Raw genomic sequence first — 12,955 nt, 5'->3', positions numbered from 1 at the left:
TTGGGGCGCGGGCAGCCTCAGCGCTTTCCCGGAGCGCCGCCGCGGGGGTCGTCGGCTGTTTGAGGGGTGGCCCGGGGTGGGGTGGGGGGCGGCAGGCGAGCGGGCTTTGGCGGGTCTCGGACCCTGAGCGGGTCTGGCCGATGAGTCTGAACTTAGGTCAGGCTGCGGGCACCCTAAAATCCCTTCTCAGTGAAATGGGCAGGTGACAGTTGAGTCCGGCTAGTCCGTGTTTTGCTCCCATAGTTTATAGCTGAGGCCAGTGCTGGTTTTAGCCAAAACTAAAGGGGCTGCAAGTTGAATTTTGTATGCTCTAATTTTAAGTCGTTGGTATTTGTATCCGTCGTGACTTTTATGGTTTCTAAAGGAGAAGGAAGGGATGGAGGGGGTTACCTGATAGAAGGCACGAGTCCAGTGGCTGCTCTTTTTCAGTGTGGGAGAGAACAGCTTTTTAAAAACGTGGTATGAAATGTTCATGTTCCAATTATACTAGAAAATCGTTCCAAAGCTTTAAGTTGACTTGTGAGTTAAAAAAATACAAGTAGAAGGACACTGCCCAGTCGTTGCAGACTCGGTGACGGCCCCAATTGAATGCTTGGTTTCTGCCTCGGACTTGCTGGATCTAGATCCGCAAGACGACCCTTTTCCATATCAGAAACCCAGGCCCAGAGGGGTGCAGTGACTTGCTCCCTCACGTAGCTGAGTCGGTAGTAGTGGTCAGATGACCCAGTGGTCTGAGCCAAAGCCCAGGCACGCCCCTGCCACGATAAAGCCGACACAAGCCTGGATCCGGAGATCCCAGAGGGCCCAGGAGCTGGAGGAACTCGGTGGCTGTTGACCTTTGTATTCTCTGAAGGGAGAGTTCACAAAGCAAAATGAGCATGGAAATAAGCTTTGGAGAAGGCTGTTTAAACCTTTGAAACTGAATTTTTAATCTTTATTAAGATTTTTTAAGACCTTATATTCAGATGAATTTAGTGAGCTGCTAGTTTTATTAACTCAAAGCAAGATTTTACTAGGGAGGACTTAATAGGTCTGATGCACTGTATAAATATGCATTTAAAAACTACAACCACATTTGGAAAAAAATCCTGTAATTCAGGTTTTTCTGTTTAAATTTAAACATTGACTAATTCTTCCTTTGAAGTAGATCAGGCAGGGGCTGGCCCGTGGCTCACTTTGGAGAGCGTGGTGCTGATAGCACCAAGTCAAGGTTTAAGATCCCCTTATAGATCAGGGAGGGTTTTTTTGTCTCCTAAGATCTAAGGGATGTTTTAGAAACTCCCTGCTGTAAAATCACCCTTTTTCTAGTTGTCAGTCTACTTTATTCCTAATATTTACTTACTGGTTAAGATTTTGTCTCTGAGGAGTTTTGAGTACTCCTGAGGGGGGCTTAGTTATCTCCTCATTCCTTGACTATACCCCTAACTGCTGAGTCATTGACAATGAAAGATGTTAGCTTGAGAGTTAAGAGGTTTTTGTTTTTATGTTTTGCTTATTCTATAAAAAGATGGTTACACGCAGAGTGGAAACTCATGTTAAAGATTCTTTGAGCCATTCTAAGTGTACGTGCAGCAGGGCACTTGCCCACTATTGCGTCCAGTGTAGGAGGGGTTACTTGAGTCACGTGGGGCCCCGCAGCTGCCCTATGAAATGTGAATCCAGGCTTGGATTTGTGACCAAGGGAGCACTTATCCTCTCTGCTCCGTTCTGATTTGATTGCCTCTTGTTTACCTCTGAACTGAGAACGACTCCTTGGTAGCCAGACCCACAGATGGAACTGTAAACATTCTCCCTTTGTTTGTACACTGTGAGACCAAATGTTTTTCCTGGGGAGTTAACAGCAAAATTGATTGATCCTGCTCACTTTGTGCCCCCTGATCCTTTCTAGTTAAAGCTTTTGACTAGCAGGATGCTTGTATTTGCTTTTCCTTTCTCCTTAGATATGTTACCATTAAAATTCAGGAGGGAGATAGAGTTTTGTGATGATACTGGGTGACAGTTGCAGGTGGGTGGGGTTGTGCATGACTTCTTCCCCAAAGGACCTACTGTCTTCAGTTCATGAATGCATCCTTACTCATTTACTCTGAAACCGCAGCGATTGCCCCTGTCTCCTCACTTACTGCTGTATCTGCAGCGGGTCATAGGCAACCCACCATGGGCAAAGTTGCGCATGAGGAGAAAAGAAATTTGTATTTCTTTTGGAGAGGAATTGTAGCATCATGCAGTTTTAGAATCTAGATTGTAGCCCAACACATACATTTTACAGATGGTCATAAAGAGTTCAGAGGTTAAGTGAAAAATAAGGCCGGCAACAACTGTTAAGATAAAATCAGGGGCTCTCCATTAAGTGCCATGCTTTTTTTCTGGGAACCTACATGACTGAGAATGCATTAGACAGGTCAGAATTCTGTAGCACAGCCTGACAAAAGGAATAGTGAGGTAAACTAGCTCCTTTTGGAAGCAAGTAACCTGAATTATCTACTTAGTTGACTTTATGCTCAAAATCATTTGCCAGTTAAGTCTCATTTGTTCCTCTCTCAACTAACCTTAGAAGCTTCTAAATGTAAACACAGCAATTTCTTAAAGCCCATCTCTCCTGGGTCAAGAAGCCCTCTGTGTGATTTGGGGGTGCTACTTCTCTCCAGGCTTAGCAGCTTCTCTGCCTTGGGCTTTCTTCTGCCTGCAGCATCCCTCTGTTCTGACATTTATACCCATTTTGTAGGCTATTTGCTGGATGCCTGTCTTTCCCCTGGGCAGTTGTTTTCAACCCTGGCGGCACATCATCACCATTAGAGCTTTTTCAGTATATTTGCCTGGGTTCCATCCCAGCATTCCAGATCAGCATTTTCAGAGTGATGTGGGACTGGGCTTCTGGAGAACAGTTAAAAAGCACTATAGGTGATTGTCCCATCATAGCCAGGGTTGAGACCTGCCGGCCCACACTAGGGTATAGAACTTGGTGCCCTGTGTTTACTCTCCATTTGGGGCTGTGGCGGGCTGTAGTCATTTACTCAGTGTTGAGGACCTGAAGCTGGAATGTATGCCTTGGGATATATAGAGGGCAGTGAAGTTAGGGGATTCCCTGGAATCTTTCACAGTAGAGGTAGTAAGTGCTTTGGGCACCTAGAAAAGCTGTAGGTCAGATGAAATTTTATTTTTTAAAAACAAAGTGAGAGAATAAATGGAAAGTAAGAAGTGGATTAAGAATTCAAGTGTTGGATTATATTTATCTCTAAGGCACACCTGACCTATCAGTTTTCTTTTTGTAATATGATTTAAATATTTGTAGCCTGTTAATCATCTATTTGTTCAGAGGGGAGTTAAGATTGGTTTGCTATGCATCTTGTTAGCAATGTAAATTATAAGTGGGGGAGGTAGGAAATGAGGGACCTAAAATGAAATTAGGAATGAGAGCTTGCCTTGAATCAGCAATATCACCACCTATATCTTTCTGGGGACAAATTATACTAAAGTTATTTCAAATAAATTACTTGTGATTATGTGGAAGTTTTCTGAGGTTAAACACCTTAATCCCCATCTTTTTTGCGTAAAAAATATGAGTAATCCTAATGAATAATTGCAAGATAAAAGTAAGATTAATAGAATACATTTTCTTCATTTCCCAGGAAGTACACTTTCCTACCCAGTTGTTTCAGGTTAATAATAAAACTCTTGTCCCTTAGTAAATCATTCCTTGGAATACAGCTTTTGGACCCAAAGTTTTTTGCTGCAGATAATTCACATCTGAGCTTGCAGAGTACTTGGAATGCTGATGTGTAGTCAGATGAGTGGTTTCAGGAATGATGTGTATAAATCTCTGAAGGTATAGTAGCCTGTGCTACATGGCAGAGACACCTGGGCTTTTCTCGTCCTGTAAGCTCTGGGCTCCAAGACAGATCCTGCCTTCCAGTGTATTAGTAGTGACATGCTTCATTTAGTTTAAGAAAACATGAGAGAGGTTCAAGAGAAAAATCTCTTGAAAATTTGGTTGAAAATTTGTGTAGTCATTTTGTTAGCAGCTTACTGGGAGGCTGTTGATGGTGTACGCTGCAAATCCACTTTTCATTCCTGGGCCTTGATTTGCTTTTTTCTGATGAATATGACATATACTCTGCAAGTGGCTTACTGAGGCTAGGTCAGGACTCTTTCAGAAGAGATGCCTTGTATGTTGGAAGGCTGTGCAGCCTGCCTTTGCTTTCAGCAAACATAATGGATTGATTAATAGGCTGTTCCATCTTCCCCCCTAATTGCATGGTGTTGTATAGTGCCATGTTGTTTAAGGACACATAGCAGCTCAGGGTGATTATTACTTAATAATAAAATTATAGTGACTACAAAATTAGTTCATTCAGTTTTTTTAGTACAGAAGTTTTTTGGTCTTTTGTAATCTGCCTTCACCCTCTCTCTACTGCCACCCATCATCCATATACTACCAGAATTATCTTTTTACAAAGAGATTTGCTATAGATAAAAAGACCTATGGCACATACTTTATTTCTGACAAACGAAGTACCACAGAGCAGAGGGGAAGGCAGAGGCAAAACTCAATAAATGGTGCCTCCTGTTTCAGATCATACCTAAAAATTAAATCCAGTGGGTTTTTAATCTAAATGTGACTGTTGAAACAATAGAACAGTTTGAAAATAACATAATAGAATATCTCCTTTGCTTAAGAGATGGATAAATTTGACTGAATTAAAATCAGGAACTTCTGTTCATCAGAAGACACTGTGAGAGTGAAAGTTATTTGCAACCTGTTTAAATGAAGAAAGGCTTGTGTTTGGAATATAGAATTTCCTCAAAAGTATTATGAATAATTGTATTCCGATGACTTAGCAGATTTGTAGAACATCTGTTGGCATAAAGAAAGGACAAGAGACACAGACACATGGTCTCAGCCCTACGAGCTTGTCTCCTGTATCTAGACAGGTTAATGTAATGCAGGTGCCTGAAGTGGGCATGAGGGGTGTGTTCAAGTAGGGTTCCAAGAGATGATTCATTGTGTCCTTTGGTACCTCTTAGAAATGGAAGGATGGGCTGGTTATGTGTTAGGACCAAATTCCAAAGTGGGTAGAAAATTCCAACTATGTCCTTTTTTGTTCCCATTAGGCTCCTGGGTAGAACTGCACTTTAGCAATAATGCTTGTCTCCTGTATCTAGACAGGTTAATGTAATGCAGGTGCCTGAAGTGGGCATGAGGGGTGTGTTCAAGTAGGGTTCCAAGAGATGATTCATTGTGTCCTTTGGTACCTCTTAGAAATGGAAGGATGGGCTGGTTATGTGTTAGGACCAAATTCCAAAGTGGGTAGAAAATTCCAACTATGTCCTTTTTTGTTCCCATTAGGCTCCTGGGTAGAATTGCACTTTAGCAATAATGGAAATGGGAATAGTGTCCCAGCCTCAGTTTCTATTTATAATGGTGACATGGAAAAAATACTCCTTGATGCCCAGCATGAATCTGGACGGAGTAGCTCCAAGAGTTCTCACTGTGACAGGTAGGTGTAAATAAGTGTCTATATTACAGTGCTAATGTCCTAAGTGGATGAGCAGTCACAATTGTGAGTGCCTGTATGTCCTTGAAGGAGGGTGGTCGGCTTGTGGGTTCAGGCCAAATTTGGGAGGCTCCTGTTGCAGCCCTCCTTACACAAAAGAAACCTGTCTGTCGGGTGGGAGGAAATGACCTGGGGCCCAGTCTTTGGAGGGGCCATGTCAAAGCTAGGGAGCATACAATAAAATAACAATAAAATGGCCCATACTTCTGCCTGGTCATAGCAGCTAGCTGTATGTATAAAGTTGGCAAGTCTGAAAAATCCACTCATAACACCTCAGCAGGGTTCTTGTCATCAGATTGCTGCACGTTCCTGGTTAGCAGCACTTTACGAGTTGAATCCAAGGCAGATTGGCTGAGAGTCAGTGATCAAAGGTCAGATGCTTTCAAGGGCTATTTAATAGACCATGAAGCTGGTGGGTGACAAAGCCAGCCACTTAGTGGCTGTCCTCTTCTCTTCCCGGAAGACTGGCTAGCTGACTCCTTCTGTTGTGCTCAATTGAAAAGATGAGGAGCACTTTAGCCCTGGTCTCATGCTGGGTGGAAGGGAAGATATGTATGCTGGTGAGGTGCTCCATTCTCACTGAAATGGTTCCCTGCCTTTGGGTTTTTGCTTCTAATGATAGAATATTAACATGATGTTCTGTTTTTCCCATTCTGTTCACATCCTTGCCAAGCCCACCTCGGTCACAGACACCACAGGATATTAATAGAGCTTGTGAAACAGATACCCATAGTAGCATTGGAGAAAAAAACAGCTCTCAGGTAAGCTGGAAGGAGGATGTGCAGTTGTAAACATTTGTGGTCTGTTGGTTCAGTAAACAGTTTTAAATGTAATTGAGCAGAGAAAAGTTTGGCTTTTAGGGTATCTTCTGCCTTTTTTTGTTTTTAAACTCTGGATGGAAACATCTCCAACACATAGGCTTCACTGAGCTGACGAGGGGAGGTGCAGAGAGGGAAATGCAATGTGAGCCTCTTGCCCTGCCTGCCATCCAGGGACACAGAAGAGGGGGGTATAGCGTTCCCTTGTGCTTGGAGCGGGAGTAAGTGGCTGTTGGGAACGGGTGGCCGTGAGCCAGCCACTGGGTGCTCCTGCTCACTTGCTTTCTCAGCTGTAGGTTGCACAATAGGTGGGTTTTAATATCTGTAAGCTGTTTGGGAGTCAGGTATTACCTACAGAGCCATTCAGGGTCACTCCACCATTGTGCTTGTGATTCTGGGGTGTCTTTCTCATTAGACATTGTAATTGCTTGCTAGAAATTATGCCCCAGGCTAACATCAGTGTTAACTGGTGTTTGGATAGTATAGCATTAGTAGCTAAAGAGCCTGGTAAGTTAAGTGTGAGATAATTTTTCTAACATTAACCTGACAAATATTTAATGGGTCTTACATATCAGGCACTTAGTATTGTTGTGGAGCCACAAAACCTTCTGAAGGCATAAGTCTATGAGGAAAAAGTATACCTAGGATTATTGCCTTAGTTCACTATAATTCTTTCCCATTCCACTCCTGTGTTGGATTTTAAGGTGATCAATAATACCTTGCTCAGTTATATATCTAGTAGTGCTTTACCTTGTGCATATCAGATGCACAAATAATGTTTTCTGGGTACTTAATAATGGTTAGAACCCAAACAGTTGAATTTTTTTTCTATATTTATCTCCAGAGCTGTCTTAGGAAGCATGGTCTTACAGTTAGTGTTAGTCACTCTTCCTCCCATGCTAGTTTACCCTCAATGTCCCCCTCACCAAGGAAACGAGGAGTCCTTGCTACCCCAAGCTTTCTTTGGTATACCCCCCAACCCCAGTCACAACTTATAAGACTTCCAGAGCTCAGCCAGATATTGGTGTAGCCAGCGAGAGTGAGAACTCTGGCCATGGATGCGCCCAGGGTGTGCAGGCTGCTCCTAGACATTTGGGGTCTGTGGCCATTTTTGGCACACCCAGATATTTGGTAGATTTTTGGTACTGCATTCTCCTGGGTTTCCACTATTTTAAACAATTTCTCCTCTAATTTTAAAAGGAATTAAACGCTCAGGTACAGAGTTCTGAAAATGCAAAAAAGTAGAGCACTTGTAATCCCTCATTTAAACATCCTTTTCAGTTGTTATTTTGTACACTTATATAATTATTAAAATGTAGCAGAAATTGTGGTTATATATTTCTGCTTTTTCTCTCCTGTTTATCATGGAAGCATCTTTTAGACTTGCTTGCTGTATGGTACTGCATTTACTTACTCACATCCCTGTTTTGTGCCATTTTAGATTTTCATTTTCTTCTAGTATAACCAGTACTACAGTCTCCATCTTTGTTCTCATGCCATATTACTTCCTTAGGACAGTGTCTAGTTCTGAGTACCTCTTGAACCAAATGCATTCATACCCTGGGCAGGACTTCCACATTCATACCCTGGTCTATCCACAGAGGAAGGGAGCATGTCCACAGCCGGTGTGCCATGGGGCCCAGGGTGAAGCCCCACCCCACCTGTTCACGACTAACTTGGGGTCACCATCCAAAGAGGATGCCCTGTGCCTCTGGCTTTAGCTCGCTGATCTGATGCTCAGGTGGAAGGTGTATGCTTTCTGGTGTGAATGCAATATGTTAATCTGCTTTTAACATTTATTTTATGTTAGTCTGAGGAAGATTACATTGAGAGAAGGAGAGAAGTTGAAAGCATCTTGAAGAAAAACTCAGATTGGATATGGGATTGGTCTAGTCGGCCAGAAAATATCCCCCCCAAGTAAGTGTTTTCAGTATATTATGGGAACTTCCTTTGATAGAGGACACATCGACTAACACATTTCTTCCTACCCTAGGGAGTTCCTCTTTAAACACCCGAAGCGCACAGCTACTCTCAGCATGAGAAACACGAGTGTTATGAAGAAGGGGGGCATTTTCTCAGCAGAGTTTCTCAAGGTTTTTCTTCCCTCTCTGCTGCTCTCTCATCTGCTGGCTATTGGATTGGGGTAGGTGACATTACTGTATGACTGCTGGCATGGTTGGCATGCCTTGAGGTGATCCTAGGTCTCAGTAATTTATTTTTAAACTTTTAGTGAAGTACAGGTCATAAGTTACAGCATTTTCACAAATATACCCATGCAGTCACTATCAAGGTCAAGAAACAAACAAGCTGCAACCCTACAAGTCTCCACCTGCCCCCTTCAGACATGACCTCTCCCTGCCACAGGGGCAACCCCATCCTGATAGCTTAGCATAGATTAGTTTGCCTGTTGTTTCACTTTATAGAAATGGAGTCAGAACAGGGACTCTTATGTCAGACTTCTTTATCTGTATTATTGTGTGGTGTTTAGATCCCTGTCACTTCTGCATAGCATAGTGTTGTGTGAACGCACTGAGCTGTTCCTTTGTGCTGTAGATGGATGGTCTTAGGAACTTGCTATACAGTTGTCCCTCAGTATCTGTGGGGGATTGGCTCCGGGACACCCTCCCCAGTTGCATACCAAAATCTATGGATATTCAAGTCTCGCAGTCTGCCCTGCAAGACTTGAACCTGCGTATATGAAAAGTTGGCCCTCTGTGTACAGTTTGTGGGGTTCTCCATCCCACAAGTACTATATTTTTGATCTGTGGTTGGTCGAGAAAATTCTGCATGTAAGTGAATATATGTAGGTCAAGGATCACCTGTACTTCCTATAGAACAGAATTGTTCTATTTAACTCTCAGCAATAATGGAACAAACGAGGTTTCCAGTTTTCTGGCTTCTTGTACTAAGTAACTATGCAGAAAACAGGGAGACCAGGCAAGTGCAGCTATGGGTTCTAAAGACCTTTAGCTGACAAGTGCTGGAGAGCCAGAGCAGGACACTGAGGGGAAACCAGAGCTGTACTTTGCTTAGGCTTGTCCCTGGTCACTGTCCAGGTGGGTGTGGTCTCATGAGGCCTGGTGTACAGACTGGAATGCTGGTGGGCTTTTGGTGTAGGTGGGCCAGAGGGTTCATGTCTGGGGCAGAAGGAAACAGGACGGAAAAGTCCCTGTAGCACAGAATCCATTAATATGGCAGATGAGACCTGGTCTGTTTTATGTCTTAGCACATTGGAACTTTTAGATCTCAGCAATTTACACCCAACCCTTGACCTCATTTCCGAACCCCTGTCCCACAGTTCCACCTGCCTGTGGGTAGGGCTTCCTGGGTAGGCCAGAAGTTCCTCAAAGTCACAAAACGAAGCTTATCCACTCAGTTTCCTGGGCTGAAACCCAGTGTTCCTTGTGTTTGCACCTTGCCTCGTCCTGTGTGCATGGTTCTCTCCCAGTGCTCATACATGATGTCCCATACAGCTCCAGCATCTTTATTTTGGCCTGTGCTTATTGGAGTCAGACTTACAGTGTGCATCAGTCTCACCATGGAGTTTGCTAGATGCTGATTTCTGGAGCTCTTACCAGAACTAGCAAGCAGAGACTCTGGGGAAGAGGCCTAGTAATCTGCATTTTCAATGCCCATTTTAGGCATTTGTTTCAGGGTACATTTCTGCAGCTAGATCCCAGCTAGTGTCCTTGTCCCTCATTCTTCCCAGACTTTGGGTGCCATACCCCACCCCAAACCCCTCAGCAGCTACTCATCCTTGTCAGGATAAAATCCATCCCAGAACACTGCTGCCCCAAGTCTGCAGTCTCATTTCTTACCATTCCCCTTTCCTGCATGACCACCCTCCGCCTGCCTCCCCAGGGATGCCTACTGCTGTTCAAGCGTCAGCCCCAGGAAGGCCCTCTCCACTGGAAGCCTTCTTAGGTTTGGGCACCTCTCCCCACTACCAAACTTTGACTGCTTGAGGGTAGAGGCTTCATTATTTAGTGACTGGCCTTGGTGGAGATGGTGGTGATGACTTACAGTGATGACAGCCTGCCCTGGTAGGTCCTCCAGCACTGTGTTGGATCAATTTAAAAATAGTAAAGGGAACACAAGAGCTGTTCTGTGTGGTAATAGCTTTTCAGGTTGGTTAATATTCTACTTTGTACTTGTACTTAGTGCACTGCACTGTTAGAACACAATTGAATGTTTTCTGAGTTAAATGAATATAAAATACGTATTGAATAAAACACTTGATAAGAGATTGTGGAAAGATTCGTCACTAATTTTTAAAAGTTTATTATAATAGGTATAAAAAAGCCAGTCCCCTTCATAAACTATAACATCATGAGCTGCCCTGTTTCTGCTGTGCAAAATCACCTGAGAATCACAAGAATACATTAACTGCCAATTACTTTTTCTATTAAGGATCTATATTGGAAGGCGTCTGACAACCTCAACCAGCACCTTTTGATGAAGAATTGGAACTCCACTTTGTTCACATAGTGGGGATTTATATCTGAGCTTGCAACACAGCTGACTGAAGAGCTATTGTGATCCTTGGGGGGCTGTATCACTTATGTTTATTTGTTCTGTAAATGCTGTGTTCCTAGTGTAGTAAAGTGAAAAAATATAGACACTAAAATCATGCTGACCTATAATTATACGTACAGGATCAGTTAATAAGCATGTCAGACTGATTTAGTATCTACTTTAATAATTTGGTAGTACATTTTCTTTGGATATTAAGTATAAATATCTAAGTATAAATAATTTTAATATACTAGTCGTGATATGTAATATTTTAAAAATTATCTGTAACCTTGATTGAGTTTAGAACACTTTATATTTCAAAAGAAAAATGTTGATATTAAAATCACTACATTTTAAAGGGTTTGTCCAAAATAAATATTGTGGCCTTATATTCACACTATTGTAGAAAATATTAATGTGTTTAATTTAAATGGAAGCAGGTTGTCTACTAAAGACTAAACTGTGCTAATTATTCTTAAATAGAAACCAAGGTACAGCTACAAACTCCACTGTATAGTTCATACACTAAGCTGTTTTTGCTTTTGCAGTGTAACAATTTTAGCTCCTCTGACTTTCAGGTAGTCAGTTACCTTGGAAGATGAGTTTTCTGTTGAAAGCACCTATCCAGTATCTCTTACTCTTCATCACTCTGCATTGATGAATTTAATCTTACCCTTTGTGTTCAACTTTTGTGTGCTCTTTAAAGCAGCTTTATTCTAAGCAAATCTTCGTCTGCTTTAAAAGACTAGACATGGAAAAAAAAAATCTTTGTCATTTGTCAAATCTTTCTGAGACTATGGTATTTATAAAAGCTTCTTGATTAAACCAGGCTTACTCCCTATTAATGCATTCTTTATCTTCTCTACAGCATGATTTTTAAAAAGGCTGCTGCTTTGATATAATGTATTTGTTTCATTTTTCCACATTTAATTCAGGTGTGTTAAAATAAATCTGACATCTTAATTTTTAAAAATGTTTGTTTATATTTAAACTATTACCTTGGATGCAGTAGCATATAGTCCTGTCATTTGGAGAAAGCTGGTGGAATGGCAAGAATTCTGTGTAATTTACCCTCAAAAAGAGTCTGTGAGGTCACATTGGATCATATTGGCTAAGTGAGTTCTCTTGTTTTAGATCAGAAATGTCAGCTTGTTCTGTCTGGAGTGTCCTGACAAAGGGGGCCTTTAGCACCCTTAAAGAGAGTTCAGTGAATCTCCTACTTACCATCTGGAATTGTCACTCAGGCAGTTGGGGCCCCTGACAAAGCCACTCACATGTCTTTCACTGACTGCATCAACTAGACTCTTAAGTGCAACTCTCTGCAAGCACTAGTTTGGTTGTTCCTCAAGTGCTTTAGACAGACTCAAGTTTTCTAGAAGCTTTTTTCATCAGATAGTAGCATTACAGTAGACTATTTAAAATGAAGAAACACGTTTGATCCGTGTGTGTGTGTGTGTGTGTATATCTGCATGTATACAGGTTTGTTTTTATCTTTCAGGCAGGATTATGGCAATATAGTAATAGAGCCTTTCTGAACAGCGTTTACCAACAGTCCTACATCCATCCTACTGTTAGTACAAACAACTGCCTACCCGCACCATTACTCATTTTATTCATTGCCTAGCAAGTTCACAAAACGTTTAACATAATCCAAATTATTTTGACAAGAGAAATTAACATTTGGCTGCTACTTACAGATGCAGTTTTCTGATGCGGATATTGGCACTAACCATAGAGTCTGAGTTTGTAGAGACTGCAGAATATGACACACACTGCTAGAAGGGACACAAATGGCTACAGCTCTCTGGAGAGGGATCGTGTAGTACCTTTAAAAATTATATCTGCACTTTCATTGTGACTTACAACCCACTTCTAGGAATTTACCCTGAAGATACTCTAAAAATTTTGAAATGCACGCATAAGGATATAACTAAATATTACTTATAAAATTAGCATATTAAAATATTTGGAACAACTGAAGTGCCCATTCAGTAATCTGGTACTGCCAACAAGTGGAGTACTATTGCAGTTGTTAAACACAATGTGTAAGAGCTAATGAACTGATAGTGA

The 12,955-nt window shown here is 41.9% G+C and overlaps 1 protein-coding gene across 1 annotated transcript in view; it reads left to right on the top strand.

Moving 5' to 3' along the window:
• LOC103598405 (BCL2/adenovirus E1B 19 kDa protein-interacting protein 3) overlaps positions 1-11,858 on the top strand; it is a 12,861-nt gene extending 1,003 nt beyond the window's left edge. The window contains exons 3-7 of the mRNA XM_008582393.1: positions 5,345-5,495; positions 6,226-6,313; positions 8,181-8,287; positions 8,364-8,513; positions 10,781-11,858. Coding sequence (XP_008580615.1) covers positions 5,345-5,495; positions 6,226-6,313; positions 8,181-8,287; positions 8,364-8,513; positions 10,781-10,826 — 542 coding nt within the window. The 3' untranslated portion in view covers positions 10,827-11,858. The remainder of the gene's footprint in view (positions 1-5,344; positions 5,496-6,225; positions 6,314-8,180; positions 8,288-8,363; positions 8,514-10,780) is intronic.
• Positions 11,859-12,955: the final 1,097 nt, after the last annotated feature.

The sequence above is a fragment of the Galeopterus variegatus genome, unplaced genomic scaffold (assembly GCF_000696425.1).
Source record: "Galeopterus variegatus unplaced genomic scaffold, G_variegatus-3.0.2 Scaffold2600, whole genome shotgun sequence".
Taxonomy (NCBI): domain Eukaryota; kingdom Metazoa; phylum Chordata; class Mammalia; order Dermoptera; family Cynocephalidae; genus Galeopterus; species Galeopterus variegatus.
This window is presented reverse-complemented; position numbering and strand designations above follow the sequence as displayed.